Consider the following 17,019-nt stretch of genomic DNA (forward strand, 5'->3'; position numbering starts at 1 on the left):
GAATCTTAGTAAATGAGCTAATGATTCTACAGCTTTTTTCTTTTCTTTCTCATCCCTTCCCCTTTTTCTTATTGTTCATTAACTATTGCAGATGGCTTACTATGTTATATGTCCAGACATTGATCCCCTTACCTCTGCTGCTGCTGATTTTTTCCAACAACTAGGAACTGGTGAGTGGTTCATATTTCTGCTGGGTTTAAGAGCAAATCTATATTGACTTGACATGCATGGACCCCAGAGTGTTACAATGTTTCATTCTCTGCAGTAATGTTTTACATGTTCTATTCTTTCAACAGAAAAGGTTGCATAACATAGTGATTTCAGATATTTGTTCAATAGTTGATGTCTCTAGTATCAACTGCAAGAGGGTTGTCATTGTTCTTTAGTTGAGTATTTTCATTTAAGCACCATTCTTCTGATACTGTCTCCTAGGGAAAGATACTGTAGAGCTCTTTACTTGAGGAGAAATGAAGAATGCATCATAAAGTGGTTTCAGATTCCTGTTCAACTGTTTTCTGTTGAAAGAAAAGGGCTTATATACATGATAGAATATTCTCCTCCTGTGTCTTTGAGAAGGGATACTGCAGACCTCTCATGCAAACGCGTGTGTTATCTATAAACAAAATGCCTTTGTCATGGAGTTTTTTATAAACTCTCAATTGTATGTTAAAGACAACTTAACTGTGATCATATGCAATTTTTTATATTTTTTGTATGACATGCAATTTTATTTTTTTATTTTTTGACATGCAATTTTATTTATACACAATATCAGTCATATGCCCTCAAAATTTCCTGATTCCAAAGATCTAATGCAATTTCCATCTTATTGGCTTCTGATAGAAGAAAAAGAACTGTTCCTTCCATCTTACCATGAGTTATTCTTTTTCCAGTGTATGAGACATGCAAGCTGGGAACTCATACACCACAAAGTTTGGGAAATCAAATGGAGGTAGACTCTGGGAAATTGTCATCTTCGGGTTTTGTTCTACTCGATTGCCCTCAATCAATGAAGATAGAAAGCAGCAATTCCTCTCTTCTGGGGTCCATAAGTGACTTTTTTCTCTCTCTATCCAATGGTTGGGATTTGACGGGCTTTCTTAAGTCTCTTTCGAAGGTTCTCAAGACTTTGAAACTTGGTTCATGCTTGGCCACAAATCCAAAAGAGGGAATTAGTGGTCCTTGCACTGTAAGTCCAACACCACTTTTTGTGATATTAGATTGACATATTAAATTTTAATATGCATAACTACCTCCTAGGATGCATCAATGGTCATTTTTTTCTGAGTGCTTGATGATTCCAGGTAGCTTTATTGCACGAAGGGGTTGTTATTTCACCTGCCTTTTTCCAAGTTGTAGTGTTGTTTATGACTGAACATTTCTTTCCTCAATGATTCACCTTTTTTATTTGACAGTTCTTAAGATATTGATAATGGAAGTTAGTTCCATCGTATGTAGACTTACCTATAAATCATGCCGTTCATATCTTATGATGTGTTGTCATCAAGCAGGTTCTAAACCACTTACATGTCATGGAAAGCTTGTGTGTGGAATCATTTCTAGCTTAGTTTAATAATATGTTTCCAGGAAGCATTTGATTGATATCTTTTTTTTTTGAATAATTTATAATTTTAATTCCCAAGCTTACTCAAAGTGGTTAAAGAGTCGTATCGAGCTCTTTCATTTTGTTTTTTGGGAAATTGAGGACTCTCTAATTGATTTGGAAATAAAACACACACCTAAATTGATAAGGACATGAAAAAGTAATCTCCAGTTTACTGTATATGGTCAATTACCGAAATAATTGCATATTATTTACTTTTTAAAGCAAGCAAAAGAAAAGAGGGGTGGTAATCAGGAATTATGGGAGACTGTCCAAGTGAGTCATTGGTTGACTAAACAAAGCTATGTTGGCGATAAGTAGCTTTATGTTGTCCAGTGATAAATGATGAGAGTTATGTTTTAATGTCTTATGCCATTTACCTGCCAAACATGATTTGTAAGCAATATGAGCATACATGAGGCATAATGTGTTAACATGTATAAAAGGTTAATGGTTTTATAGAATTATGAATAGAAACCACAGTGGTTGCTGCTTTGGTGGCGTTTTCTTTTCTGACAGTTCTCTGTTGTGTAAATTGTGATACCGCATAAAAACTTACACATGAACTTTATATTTTCTGAAACTCGATTGCTTCATTGAATAGCTTTTGCATCATTGTTCTCTTAACTTGTAGTTTGTTGTAGTTGAAACCAATCAGATGTTTGTTTTGGTTCTGTGATCAGGTAATCTATGTGGTATGCCCCTTCCCTGAACCTATTGCTCTTCTACGCACTGTAATTGAAACTTCTGTTGCAGTTGGATCGGTCATTCTCTCATCAGATAAAGAGAGGAGATCCATATTGCAGAGTCAGGTTGGGAAGGCATTAAGCTGCCCAGCAGCTGTGGATGAAGCATCAATGTCAAATATTCTTACACTTTCAGGGTTCAGCATTCCTAAATTGGTAATACAGATTGTGACAGTCGATGCCATATTTAGGGTTACAAGCCCGGCCCTCAATGAGCTTGCCATTCTGAAGGAGACTGCTTTTACTGTTTACAACAAGGCTCGGCGAATTTCACGGGGATCCTCTAGTGATATCCAGTCATCATCTTTATCTGGTAGATCTCATTCAGCAATGATGCAAATGGCTTCTCCTACTTCCGGGATGTGGAAGGATTGTGTTGGTCCTCGAATTACTGGACCTTCCCTTTCAAGAGAAGGTGAACTTGATGCTGGCTTGAGGTCTGGAACCTGGGATAATTCTTGGCAAACAGCAAGAACTGGAGGATTAAGCTGCGATCCAAATAGAAATGGAGATTTTCTTTTTCAGGATGAAGTTCGTTATATGTTTGAACCACTTTTCATTCTTGCAGAGCCTGGTTCTCTGGAGCATGGAGTCTCAGCTACAGCTTTTGGTAATTTAGGATCAGAATCTTTAAAGACATTGTCTGATGATGGTAGTGGAGGCTTTATGCAGAGTGCAAGCTCAGCAGGAAGTATAGATACTGGACCAGGCTCTCAGCTTGATGGATCTGAGTCTGATGGCTTTGGATCTGGCCATCAGAAGAATCTTCCTAGTCTACATTGTTGCTACGGATGGACAGAGGATTGGCGTTGGCTAGTTTGCATCTGGACAGATTCAAGAGGAGAATTGCTGGACAGTCATATATTTCCCTTCGGTGGAATTAGTAGCAGGCAGGACACAAAGGGTCTGCAGTGCCTCTTTGTGCAAATTCTACAGCAAGGTTCCCAGATACTTCAGGCATGCTCTTCTCCTGACACCGGTATTGTGAAGCCCAGAGATCTTGTGATTACAAGAATTGGATCTTTCTATGAGCTTGAATGTCAAGGTTTGTGATTTTTTTTTACCATTTGTATGTAATTTGGTTGGAGAACCTAAGAAGCCTTTAGCCAGAGATATTTTATCATATGATTTGAGGTGCCCACAGAAATTTTATATCTTGTAAAAACTGTTTGCTGCATTATGAAAGATTCTGCAGCCACTTGTAATCATCATCCTTTTAGCCAAGTAATTAAACACAATTTAAAACGAGACATTCATTTTTAATTTTTCCTTTCAGTTACTTTATCATTTGTATTAACTGTGTGTATCTGAATTTTTCTACTGGATGTAAACAGAGTGGCAGAAAGCTATTTATTCAGTTGGAGGGTCTGAGGTGAGAAAATGGCCCCTGCAATTACGGCAAGCTGCACCTGATGGAATGTCTGGAAGCAGTAACGGATCTTCCTTGCAGCAACAGGAGATGAGTATGATTCAAGAGAGGAACCTACCATCCTCGCCTAGTCCATTGTACAGCCCTCACTCAAAAGCTTCTGGCTATATGAAAGGTGGTCTAGGACAACCTGCTGCTCGAAAACAGCTTATGGGTGGAGGACATTCATTGGTTGACAGCTCCAGAGGTTTGCTTCAGTGGGTGCAGAGCATAACTTTTGTTGCAGTTTCAATTGACCATTCCTTGAGTTTAGTTTTTCAAGCGGATTCATCAACTCCTGGTAGCTATCTGCCCTTTCTCTTGTTTGATCTTTGTTTCTCCTGCTTTTTGTTACCATACAAAAAAATTAATTTGCATCACTGGTACACCGCTTGAATAAGTTGGTCTTTACATGCAACTTTTTGTTAATTGGCACCACACAAAGGGCATAAACCATAGAATTTCCTGAAAGCTAATGTTCTTAGAGCCTTATTTGTGGAAGTTACGTTGTGTTGCTGATGCTATGTTGTATTCCTGTCCTGCCAAGTCATCATTGTTTGTACTAGGAGGGCTGTTCATAGTTCAAATTCAAACTGGTTCTATGGGTAATTGACATATGCAAGCATTGATAATTGGATTAGATCTTCATCGGGATGAATTTCGTATGCCATTTGTGTAATTGGATCTTGAATACTAGTTTGGTCCCAATTTTCTGCTTAGATTAGTTTGTAAGAAAATAACTCTAATGAATGTTTGACAGTCAATGGGCTCGCATGAAGTTTCTCATATTTGGCTTTTTTTTACCCATGTTCTTCTGTCGGTTTGGTTTTGTTTGTTCCCGTTGTATTAATTGCAAGCATTTTTCAGGAGCAACTCAAGGTGGTGGCACCATGGGCCCGTCAGGCTATCTAGAAGGGTTCACCCCCATAAAATCTCTTGGATCAACAACGGCGTCCTACATTCTAATCCCATCACCCAGCTTGCGCTTCCTTCCTCCGACACCCCTTCAGCTCCCCACATGCCTCACAGCTGAATCCCCGCCATTGGCCCATCTCCTACACAGCAAAGGCTCTGCAATTCCCCTTTCCACAGGTTTTGTGATTTCAAAAGCTGTGCCCGCCATGAGGAAAGAGTTTAGAAGCAATGCCAAGGAAGAATGGCCTTCAGTTATTTCAGTCTCTCTCATCGACTATTATGGAGGTAATAACATCACTCAAGATAAAGTTGTTCGAGGCCTAACGAAGCAAGGAGGAAGGAGTATAAGCTCGGAAGCTAGGGATTTTGAAATAGAGACCCATTTGATTCTTGAGACAGTTGCAGCAGAGCTTCATGCTCTATCATGGATGACTGTGAGCCCTGCATACTTGGAGCGGCGAACGGCACTGCCTTTTCACTGTGACATGGTTTTGAGACTAAGAAGGCTTCTTCATTTTGCTGATAAGGAGCTCTCTCGGACGCCCGAGAAATCACAAGTGTAGATTAACATAAGTGGGGAGCGTATCACTCTTGGGAATTTCAGGATGAACGCCATCATGCCCAAAGTGAGCTCTGAATAGACTGGTTCTCAGCCTATGTTCTTCTCTGTAAAATTAAGTGTAACATGTCACTCTTGTAAATTGAATTCTAGCTGGCTGATTCCTGCAGTCTTTTCGGATTTCCAAGATGAAATTGAAGAGTCTGGGAAGGAATAGTTAGGTCTAACAAATGTAGTTATATATGTGACTGCAGATCTAGAAATGTGGTATACAAACAATTGAGGACAGTTCACTTCCAGCCATGGAGGTACGGGAGGCGTAATAAATTATTGTGACCAATTTTTCTTTGTCACTCATTTTATTCATAAATGGTATCATACAATGCTCCCATTGGGTACGTTGTCTTATCTATCGGGGCTCTTTGAGTAGTGGGGTCTACATTTTCTCAGCAGCCAAACAGGGCCATGAATTCGAAAAAGATGAAACAAAATGTAAGAAAAAGAAGGGGAGAAGCAGAAGTAACATGGGTGGCATCGGCTGATGGGGCCACAACATATCAAAGAAATGGAGTATGGACAAAGCTTGACCCCAACCAACCACTTGTGTTTCAAAGACCCCCATGTGCAGCTCATATGATTGATGTGCCATTTGTCATCTCCACAGACCTCCCCATTTTTATTTATTCACAGAAAACAGATTAGAAGGGGGAGAGTATCTTCTGTGGTGGTTGGGACTTGGATTATATTACTTGATTACAGACAAAAAAAAAACAGGGTTTCTGGGCAATAAGTGAGCTTTGGGTTGCTAAAATTTGAAGGAATCTCAGTGAGAGGCTATGGTTGTGTCCTCTCTCACTCCTATCTCCTATCTTGATTTCCTAAGCCACTTGCAACCATGTGCAAGGCCAAGTATATTCCATTTGTTAAATGCTCATTTTCAAGACACACCCCCTCTTCACTTCTAGTGATGTTATTCACTAGGAGACAATTTCTTCAACTTACTTGTCTAACCATATGTGGGTTTGGTTTGGATTCACTTCTATACAAGTAGTAGAACCTTTTTTTTTATAAGCTCAACAAGAGTTTGAGATTATGTTCAATTTTAATAAGAAATCTCATTACTTAGAAATATGAAAGGAATCATGACATCATTTAAACCTTTTTTAACTCATAATCAGATGTTATTTCATATATTATTCAAAATTATTTCATATTTAAACTTGGGAAAGAATTAATTTTTCTTAATATAGGAAAGGTTCTCTCAAAGTTAACCCAACTAACATTCATAGACTTGAGAAAGGAGAAAACTGTAGACATCACAAAGATCTTTTTCCCAAAGTCCAAAGCGAACTCTTCAACAATTAGGTGGCCTGCTTGAGAATGGTATAATATAAATTAATTAAACATAAAACTAAAAAATAAAAGAGGAAGCAAAATAAGGCCTACAGTGGTGGGTGGTGGCCCTAATGTCATTGAGGCATCCTTAAAACTTTCAGAAACAAGATTGGTAGTTGATCAGACTAAATCACAAAGTCACCATCATCTTCCATCAAATTAATTCTTTCCCAATGCTTCCATTTCTTCCCAGAAAAGAATATCTTAGCATGTGGTGGGTACTTCACTTCAAGTTCAAACAGAAAAAAAATGGGGGCATACAGAATTAGAGGTGACCCACTTTGGAATCCCCTTGGCCCATGCAATGAATGCACCCACAGCTGCCTGAAAAGATCCTCACGAACACAACAAAACTGTATGAGTTGTGAATATCTACTGAATTTCATTTTTTTATTTTTTATTTTTTTATTTTTTGTGTGTGAAGTCACTGAAGTGGGGTTTTCTCTTTATATTATTTTACATTTTCTATAAGAGGGTGTGTTGGTAAACTCATTTAGACATGGAATTGAAAATTTGGAGTTCTACTTCAAACCCCTTTAATTACTTGCTTTATTTTTATAAGTTTGCACTTTGAAACTCATAAACTATAAATTTAATAGAAATTTAGAAGCCACATATTAAAATTATAATTTTATAATACATTTAAAAATCACATTTTAAAATTATTGGTGCTAATATCTAAATGAACCCATGTTTTTAAAACATGATTTTAAACTAAGTATATGTTTAAGAGTGTTAAAAAAAGTATTTTTAATTAAGAGTGTTTTTCACAATATTTTTAATCGAAATATTTTTAATAAAAGATTTTAAAAAAAAATAGTTTTAGAAGAATATGTTTTCTAAATTTTGTTAAACATCTAACTTTTTCTTTTAAAAAAATATTTTTAAAATTAAAAACACATTCTAAAAAATGTTTTCTAAAAACATTTTTTTGAAAAATCATTTACCAAATCCTTCTCAATGAAGTTCCATAAATGATAGAAAGTGTTTTCTAAATTCTATCAATCATCCATTTTTTCTTCAAAAATATTTTTGGGAGTGTAATTTTTCTTTTTTGGAAAAAATATGAACAATAGTCTCAATTCAAAAACACCTATGACTGGTATTACATTTGTGAAATGACCCATTTGACCCCAAGTTCAAAAATTTTAAATTTGAATACAAACCAGCTGCCTCACATGGTTGGCAAAATCATGATGGATGAGTGCTCCAAAAGGACAGCACACATGCCACTGAGTCACTGACCACGCTTGCCTCTCTCTATTCCTCTACATGAACGCCCATAATGTAGGGCACCCCCACAATCCCTGTCCTTTTTCTTATATCATCACATACAGCTCACAACCTTTTTCCACCACTTTTGGTTTTTCTGTTATTCATTCATCATCAATCACAAACCCTAATCTCAAACAAGGGATTGAAAAATTTGAAAAATAATGGAATTTTATTACACTATAAAATGGGATCACAAACTAGAAATGAAATGATACAACAAAAGATCAAACCTCCACCAACATCCAAAGATCATCATCATCATCAAATCCATGGAAATCCCACGAAAATCCTCTCATTGATCTTCTTATTGCTCTAACTCCCATCACAAAAAAAGGAAAAAAAAAAATATTACACAAATCCATCATTCATAAACTCAAAAGTTATACATATATAGTACAACAATACCAACCAAATACATGAACCACAACAACCAAACAAACCCCCAAAACCCCATCAATAATAATACCTATGAATCAATTTTTCCCCAAGATAAAAAAAAGAAAAAAAGAAAAAAAATCTAAACCCATTTCACCTCCCCTCCCCCTTCCTTCCCTCCCTCTAGAGACAAGAGGAAGAAATGGGGGTGTAGGGAGAGAGAATGAAATGAAGATATCATACGGGGAGTCACGAGGAGGAGTGAGTTTCTCAGAGGAGGAAGCCAAAAGCAAGGGCGGTTAGGGAGGCAAAGAAGGTGGGGACGAAGATGGCGGCGTCGGAAGCCGGGGCTGGCGCCGGAGCGGTGGCAGCGGCGGCGGGTTGCACGGCGGAGACGGCCAGGATCATCATGACAACGGCTAGGAAAAGCTTCATCTTCATTGCCTCCATTTCTTTCTGTTTGGCTGTTTCCCGGAAAATGTAGAGGGGCGAATTGGGGGAAGCTCTACAATTCCTCTTTGGAAAAGCTAGGGTTTTGCAGAGAGGAATTGCAGAGACGTAATCAGTGGGAGGAGACATGGGGAAGATGGTAGGGTTTATATAGGGGAGAAGAGGGGGGAGAGAGGGGAAGGGAATTACGGGCAGGTAAATGGATGGTGGACTGCCCGACCTGACCGAGGGGCTGGACAGGGTGGCAGGGCAAAGGTGCGGCCATACAGCTGTCTTTAGGGTTTGTGGGTCCCCCACCTTTTGCTGTCTTCTCAACTACTGTTTTGGATTTTATTTTATTTTTTAATTTAATTTCTCCATTTTTTATTTTTATCTTTTTGGTTTTTTATTTTATTTTTTATTTTTGAGCTGTAAACAATGATTGGTGACCGTTTTTTTTCTTAGTTTGAAATGAGAGAAAAAATATATTTGTTTTAAATTGAATTTATATATAAAATTGTGTAAATATTATTAATTTTATAAAAGAATATTAATAAAAATGATTTAATTTGCGTATTATTTTAAATTCTTTATTTGAAGTTTAAAATAAATTGAGTTGAATTTCCCATTTCAATGTATATTGTGGACTAAAATTTTAATAATTTAAATTTTTAGAATAAATAATCCTTAATACATATACATATATTTTAATTTACGAAGAATTAAATAAATAAATGTTAAATTGTTAGTTTGAATCATTAAATAAAAAATTAATTAATTAAAAAAATAAAATAATTCTTATATTTATAAATTTAACCTTTTTTATACTAGAAGAATATTTTATTTTTTATATATAAAAGAAATGGTAATTTTTATGAAAAATAATAAATATATTTTTATCAAAATAATAGAAAGTCAAAATTTTAAAATTGATTTTTTAATGACCTTTTAATCAAATAAATCAATTCTAATTTAATTTGATTAAAATGTACGGATTGGATTTGATTCTTGAATGGGTTAAAAGTCTACCAAAACCAAGGCTTTCCCACCCGTAAAAATTGGAAGAAGCTTTCCCACGGAAACAAGAAACTTGGTTTAAGTCAATGTCAACTTAGAGATTTGCAACTTAAAAATCAAAAGTCTATAGTGAATTATAACAGATTGATGGCGTTCACGTTAGGAGAGGGTCACCTAATAGTGAGTCAACTCGGCTGGTCAGTGGTCTCCATCCCCCTTTGTTTTCCACCATTTCCATCCCTACCTTTCACATTCTTCTTTTCCATTATTAAAACTTAAAACCCTACTTCATCATCCTTGGATTCACACTTAATTAATGCAAATTTTCAAGGAAAAAAAATCTGATTTGATCTTTTTCTTCTTTTTTCTTTTCTAAATATTGCATCATTAAGCAAATATTTGTTTCAAATTATTCTACTTTATCATATTTTTCACATTTTGATAAAATTTTCATATATCATATTTGTTTGATGTATATCGGTCACATTATATATGTCATTAATCACACACACACACACATATACATATATATATATATATATATATATATATATATATATATATATATATATATATATATATATATATATATATATATTTTGTGTTTGATTCACATTATAATTTCTCATTTATTTAAAAGTGTGTTTGATAGTGATTTTAAGAAGCGTTTCTAATCTTTTTAATCCTTAAAAAAATTTCAATCATTAAAGATGTTAGAAACACCTCCTAGAATAGTTGTCAAACACATTTTAAATTAGATCGAAAAAAAATATTTTGTATTTAATTTTAAAGATTCAGAGGGTTTAAAAGAGTGAAAAATATTTTCATAAATAATGCAAAAAAAAAAGGGTCATTAAAATATTTCTAAATCAAATAAGTGCAATGGGGTCCATTGCTTTTTTTTTTTCTTTTTTTTTTTTGTGGAATTGACCATAGTGAAATTTGAATGAATCAAGAAGCCAGCCATCAAATTGTACCACAATCACACCCTTCTCAAAACCCTTTTGCTTTAATCAATTGTGGTAAATGACACCACAAAGACTCCACAACACCAACAACAACAATATTTTGAAAAAAAGCATGCCTCCTTCCATGTAATAATTAATCGAATTTATCTCTGATCACTTTACACTAATGGACATCGATTAAAGGAAGAGTGGGTAGGTCACCAAATGGCTCATCTACAGATCTTAAGTCTATCTTATCAAAACACTCAACCCAAAACCAACCCAAGACCATATATTTTGTTTGGTTGAGAACTTTTAGCCCAAAGCAAAAGCAAGAGACTTTTGGAGCCACAAACGTACTTTTTTTACATCCTAGCATGAGACCAAACAAGGCATTAAGTGCAAGGGCTCTTTTTTTTGTGTGTTGGTTGTGTTAACCATGCTACAAGATGGTCCCCAATTCATAGGTAAAGCATCAACATTGGGGATTTACCATTTGATTGTGATGGTGATGAGGGCCAAGTGACATGTTTGGCGTGGGAATGAGTATGACCTAGAACCAAACTTCCAACAACCCATATCCATTGTCTCAATTTTCATCTTTCCCCTAACAAAAAGGAAGGGTTTAGGTTTAAAATTAAATTTATTTTGTAATTATGTTGAAGTTTATCCACTTTCGATTTGGCTACTCCAACGTATATGATGATATGTGTTCTATATAAAAGGAAATATTACTTTTATGTATTACTTGAAAAACACATGACAAGTTAATCAATGTTGCACAAAGGTTAAATTACTTTCATAGATATAAAATATAGCATATAACTGCTAAATCTAAAAAAAATAATGATATTTCCACATTATGTCTTATCGTGTAAGAATTTAACTGCTAAATCTATAAATATTTGATCTCAAATTTATTTTTACAAAAAATATATATCATGCAAATTTGTGTTTATCTTAGTACGGTATAATGTCCTATTCCGAATCGTATGTATATTGTCCGTTTTGAATCAAGAAGATTTTACGGTTGTTAAATATATCTACATGATTAAAAGAAACTCATACATATATAAAATCGAGAATTTTTTTCTTCTATTCGATGTAAAATATCATATTAGTCTAAAATCTCATTGCTATCATTTTGATGTAAAAGCTTCTTTGATAAAGTTTGAACTCAAGACCCTCATCGAGAATTAGGATTTTAATACCATATCAAATTACTAATTTGATTTTTTTTCATATTGAAAAAAAAAAGAAAAAAAAAAGGGGAAAAAGAGAACCCTCACAATAAGTGCACTTAAAGTTCATTGAATGAAGTAACAACTTGCAAACCAAAGGGCAGAGAGCTCTGGAGCATAAATGTATGAACCTACATGCATGTGACAGTGTTAACTTAAATTTTTTTTAAAAATTCCCTTTCTAAGAAATATTGGGGCCCACTTGGTCACATTTTCCCATTAAAGAAAGGAAACTGAAAAAACTTTCCGAGAAAATTCCATTTCTCAATTAGGACTGGTTGCCTTGGCAATGAGAGTGGGTCCTAAATCTTGGCATCATTAAAAACAGTACTGCTAGGAAATTTAAATATAGAAAATATTTTTTAAAATATATTCTTTTGAAGATTTTTATATTTATGTATAATATAAATATTTTCTATTTTTTAAATTAATCCCCACAATATTATGAAAAAAAAAACTTCAAAACACCTGGAATTTGTTCCAAAAAAAATCAATTTTCAAAACAAACTCTTAACATTTTTTCAGTCAAAAACTTGTTAAATGTGTTTTTAAGTTGGAAAACGGTTTTATATTATAAAAAACATAAAATATTGGGTGGGGGGTGATCATGGGCCCTTGGGCCCACCTGGCCCAACTACCGACCAGGAGTCAGGGGTATCTATGCCCCTAATACTAGGAAGTGTAACATTTCATTCTTGATCTTTGATCTTTTGTTAAGAGGCCAATTTGGTCCAAAAGGTTACATTAAATAATCAATATTGATTATGGAATTAATTTAGGCAAAGAAATCCTAACGCCTTGCCAAAATTTTGGATTTTGGTCCCATATCGATCGTTAACCAAAACTTGAATTGTTAGGTGATGGACCAATAATGAATATTAGACCCATTTAAGCTAAAGCAATTATACTAGGCCATTGGGTTATGGGCCAGCCCAGACCAAATATTGGGCTTCGGCTTCCTTAGTTTCTACAAGTTTCATATACCTCAGAGCCCAACCAAAGCCCACCTCTAGTAGTTGAACTAAAACAAAACAATCCATCAACTACCATGAAAAATAGCCTATTTGATGAGACTCGATGTATTATCAATGTCTTTGGTTCTGCAAAAAATTACAAAACATAAAAAACACTTTCGAATCTCGAGAATTATTTAGAAAAAATCTAATCATGGGCCTATATAAAATAGAATGTAGATGTTGAATTTTGGGTTCTATGTAGCTAAAGAAGACGGTGAATGGCATAATCTACAGAGTATTCCACTTGCTATGAAAATCTGGACTTGATTGAATCTGTTTTTGAAAATATTTTCTTACTTCAATAAAAGTTTAAGAATTTTTTGGAAATTAGTTTTGAGAATAGATTATTTTTTAGAATAAATTTGAAGTGTTTTTGTATGTATTTTTTAGAGTGTTATGATAATTAATTTAAAATATGAAGAACATTTTGAAAACTTTTACTGTATTATACTTTTATAATAATAAAACAAAAAAAAATTATTTTTCTTATTTAAGTTCTTAAATAAAATTTTATTTCTTAAAATGATTAAAGAATATTTATGAAAACTATTTATAAGATATAATTTTTTTAAACTATTTTAGACAAGACTATTAAAAATCAAATTTCAAGGCACCACCATGCTAGCTTTGGATTGTTTAAAGATTGACATGACTAGCCAGGTTGCTAATACTTCCCCTTTTTTTTTTATTATTTTGAAGAATTATAATTCCAATTAGGGTATAAATGATATGCATATTATTGAGCAAGCAAAAGCGTTAAAAGTTAACATATCAACACAATAATATAATTATAAAATAATTCACACACAAAGGTACGAGAGATTTTACAATTTGATCAACTATCTGTATTTATGGATGAGAAAAAAATTATTTCACTATATCAAACATAAGAAAATAATATTATATATATATATATATATATATATATATATATATATATATATATATATTTTTTTTTTTGTGATTGCAACTGGGTTCGGAATGTCATACATTCTTCCTTGTATATCTATATATTGCCTAACATTTTCATAAACAAATTTTCATATTATAACCTTTTTTTGTATAAGGCATTTATAGGGATATTTTTAATATTTTTGTTTGTTTAATAAGAAAATCTAATATTACAATGGAATACCAACATAGAATTGTTCATAAAAGGAAATACGTACCCATTATAAATTTGATGCAATTTCCACATATATCATCACATTTATGTTCATGCCTACTTGCCTATAGACCAAATCCCTCTAAATTTTTCATGAAGAGAGTGAAGATTGTCATCAATGATGCCAAATGTCAAACAACACAATTACAAAACCCTAATCAATGATAATAGATAATGCATCTATGATTCTCATTTTTGTCACAAAGGATAAGAATGGGGAGATGTGAATTGATTCAATTGAAGAAAATCCATAATAGATTTGAGGAAAAGAGGGGAGGGGGGAAGGGTGGGTCTCACTCTAACCTCACGTGCCATAACGCCACCCAAATAGGAATATAGCCAAAACCCTTGGACCTTTAACCCACTGAGCTACATAGGAGGAACCTCATCTGACCCTCCATTTCACATCTGACGGTCATCATTTGTTTAAACAATTATAATTTTTTTTTATTTTACATCCACTATTCAATTCAATACAAATAAAAGAGAAAGAAAAATAGGCTGAACAGAAAGAGAAGAGGGAAGGATTTTGGGTGAGAGGCCTTGGAGAAGATAAAACAAGAGCGCCGATTTTTTATTTTTATTCTTTTTTCTTGGCGTCCAAACACATCTTGCAGAGGCAGGAAGTTGGAAAAACTGATCTGGGGTTGTCTTATTTTCTCGGGGAAATGGATAGTTTTTTCAGAAAATTTGCTTCTTTTTCTACGTTTTTGCTGCTATGTAATGGACTCTTCTCCTTGTAGTTCTTCTTCTAATCTTTGGAGCTTCATTCACTGATTTTTGTTTGAGATTTCGCTGATGGGTCATTGTTTATTTGTTGAAATGCAGAGTAATTATAGATATTTTTGAAGGATTTTCTTTGATCTTGAGGTGATTGGAAGAACTTTTTCTTGGAGTTTGTAGTTTTTTTTTTTTTACCCTTATATTTTCTAGCGTTTTCTCGAGAAAATCGAGATGGGTGTTGTTAATGTGGTGTCGTTTTTGTTGCAGAGATATAGAAATGGATAAGGAAGGGAAGAATCAGAAAGGGTGTAGAGGTTCGGAACCAGACTTTCTGTTGAGGTGGGGGAACAGGAAGAGACTTAGATGTGTGAAAGTCAAAGATGGAAGAAACGTTGCAGAGAAATCAGACTGCTTGGGTAGCAAGAAAATCACCTCTCGTGTTGATCGCCGCGTTGTCACTGCCGAGAAGGAGACTCCCTCTCCACAAACCCATCGTCTGAATAGGTAAACAAACCAGAACCCACATCAATAGTCTGTCAGATTGCCAAGAAAACACAGCAAAACACTTGTGCTTTTCTTACCATAATTTTCTCGGGAAACAAGCAGAGCATTACATAAAATAAAATAAAAAATCATAACTTAATGCTCTTTTCTATGTCCAGGATCTCGGATTCACCAATGAAAAACAGAGAGAATCGGAAGATATCGGCGACTTCGCCGGAAAAGGAAGATCGGTACTACACAACAAGAGGGTCAATGGGGATGATGGATGATAATGGGAAAGTGTTGATGGATCATGGAGGAGAGGATAGAGGGACCGTTTGGCCAAAGCTGTTTATTTCATTGTCGAGCAAAGAAAAAGAGGAGGATTTCATGGCTATGAAAGGGTGTAAGCTTCCTCAGAGGCCTAAGAAAAGAGCCAAGTTGATCCAAAAAACCTTACTTGTAAGTAATTTTTTTTCCTTTTTCCTCTTTAAATTCACAGAAAGAGAAAATCAGAGAAAATAGAGGTTTTGAGAAGAAATTTCAGTTTTTGTGATGTGGGTGTGTGTTGATTTGATTCCCCTGATTGTTGTGCAGTTGGTGAGTCCAGGTGCATGGCTATCAGACCTGTGCCAAGAGAGGTATGAAGTGAGGGAGAAGAAGGCTTCCAAGAAGGTGCTTTTTTTTTTTTTGTTGGCCCTAAATTCTCCTCCCATATTTCTATTTTGCCCTCACCTGTTTGGTTGATGAGAAAGTTTACGGAAGAATTGTTGAATATGGGATTTTTCCCTAATTGGAACACCCAAAACAAAATATCTTCTCCAAATAAGGCTAATAGAACAATTAAGCCTCAGAATCTATTTTCTTTCCTTGTCCCTCAGTTTTCTCAGCCTCCAAAGGGTGGATTTTTAGATCATCTAAAATTTTGTTAATAGGGTGCGTTTTAAATGTCATTGGATGCAGAGACCCAGAGGATTGAAGGCCATGGGAAGCATGGAGAGTGATTCAGAATGACACAGAGAAGAGAAACAGAGGCAACAAGATTTGATTTTTTTTTTTTTTGGTTTCCTTCATTTTTTTGGTAGTTAGAGGAGAAAATTAGAGAGATAACAAGAAGAAAAGAAATGAAAGAAAAGTGGGTTGGTTCTCTATCTCTATCTCTTACCCTTTCTCTGTGTCACAAAAATAAAAATGTTTGTCATTTCTGATATATAGTGATAGACTTCTCTTTCATGAAGCTTTTTCCAGTTATAATGCTACTTTTTCTTTGCTTTTCTTTTACTCCATTTCACGGGACTGAATGTCGATTTCAGATTGAATGTCTGTACATCTCCATACTCAATACCAGAGAGATAGAGAGAGAGAGAAAGAGAGGCATTGGATAAGAGTAATGGCTCCCAAGCATTTTGTGATTAGGGTTAGGGTTTCTGATGCAGCAACATTCTTGTTTATTTCTTCTTCCCTTTTTCTACGGTCTCAATTCATCCCAAGAGGCATTCCTTGGTTGAGCGTTGTCATTATTATTATTTTAATTTTTGGTGAGTTTGTCCTGGGCTTGAATCTGAATCTCCCACAAACCCTTTCCAACCCTTCACCACTGGCTTCAAAGGCTATTCCATTTCCTTTCTACCATGTGATCGTTCATATTCCATTTACTTCCTCAGCGCGACAATGGTGAATTTTTAATCCCTGCTCAATCATTAGTAAAATATGGACCATAAA

The 17,019-nt window shown here is 34.7% G+C and overlaps 3 protein-coding genes across 7 annotated transcripts in view; 2 read left to right on the plus strand and 1 right to left on the minus strand.

Moving 5' to 3' along the window:
- The window catches only part of LOC117916923 (mediator of RNA polymerase II transcription subunit 13), a 30,850-nt gene extending 25,255 nt beyond the window's left edge, over positions 1-5,595 (plus strand). For both annotated transcript variants that reach the window (XM_034833159.1, XM_034833160.1), the window contains exons 19-23: positions 92-170; positions 894-1,189; positions 2,287-3,394; positions 3,684-4,058; positions 4,625-5,595. In XM_034833159.1, the coding sequence (XP_034689050.1) occupies positions 92-170; positions 894-1,189; positions 2,287-3,394; positions 3,684-4,058; positions 4,625-5,235 (2,469 nt within the window). In that variant the 3' untranslated portion in view covers positions 5,236-5,595. The remainder of the gene's footprint in view (positions 1-91; positions 171-893; positions 1,190-2,286; positions 3,395-3,683; positions 4,059-4,624) is intronic.
- A 2,456-nt stretch (positions 5,596-8,051) lies between these two features.
- LOC117915725 (arabinogalactan protein 13-like) lies at positions 8,052-8,824 on the minus strand. The gene has a single exon (XM_034831386.1). It carries the CDS (start codon positions 8,724-8,726, stop codon positions 8,547-8,549), a length of 180 nt encoding a protein of 59 aa, XP_034687277.1. The 5' UTR covers positions 8,727-8,824; the 3' UTR covers positions 8,052-8,546.
- Positions 8,825-14,595: 5,771 nt separating this feature from the next.
- Positions 14,596-16,556, plus strand: LOC117915578. Of its 4 annotated transcripts, XM_034831168.1 has the most exons (6): positions 14,596-14,811; positions 14,920-14,961; positions 15,082-15,318; positions 15,477-15,759; positions 15,895-15,972; positions 16,261-16,556. In XM_034831168.1, the coding sequence occupies exons 3-6, from the start codon at positions 15,092-15,094 to the stop codon at positions 16,309-16,311; spliced, it is 639 nt and encodes a 212-aa protein (XP_034687059.1). In that variant the 5' UTR covers positions 14,596-14,811; positions 14,920-14,961; positions 15,082-15,091; the 3' UTR covers positions 16,312-16,556. The 4 variants fall into 4 exon arrangements, with proteins under 4 accessions (XP_034687059.1, XP_034687060.1, XP_034687061.1 ...); XM_034831169.1 differs by having other exon boundaries at positions 14,596-14,961; XM_034831167.1 differs by lacking the exons at positions 14,596-14,811; positions 14,920-14,961 and having other exon boundaries at positions 14,977-15,318.
- Positions 16,557-17,019: the final 463 nt, after the last annotated feature.

Source organism: Vitis riparia, chromosome 6, assembly GCF_004353265.1.
Source record: "Vitis riparia cultivar Riparia Gloire de Montpellier isolate 1030 chromosome 6, EGFV_Vit.rip_1.0, whole genome shotgun sequence".
NCBI lineage: Eukaryota > Viridiplantae > Streptophyta > Magnoliopsida > Vitales > Vitaceae > Vitis > Vitis riparia.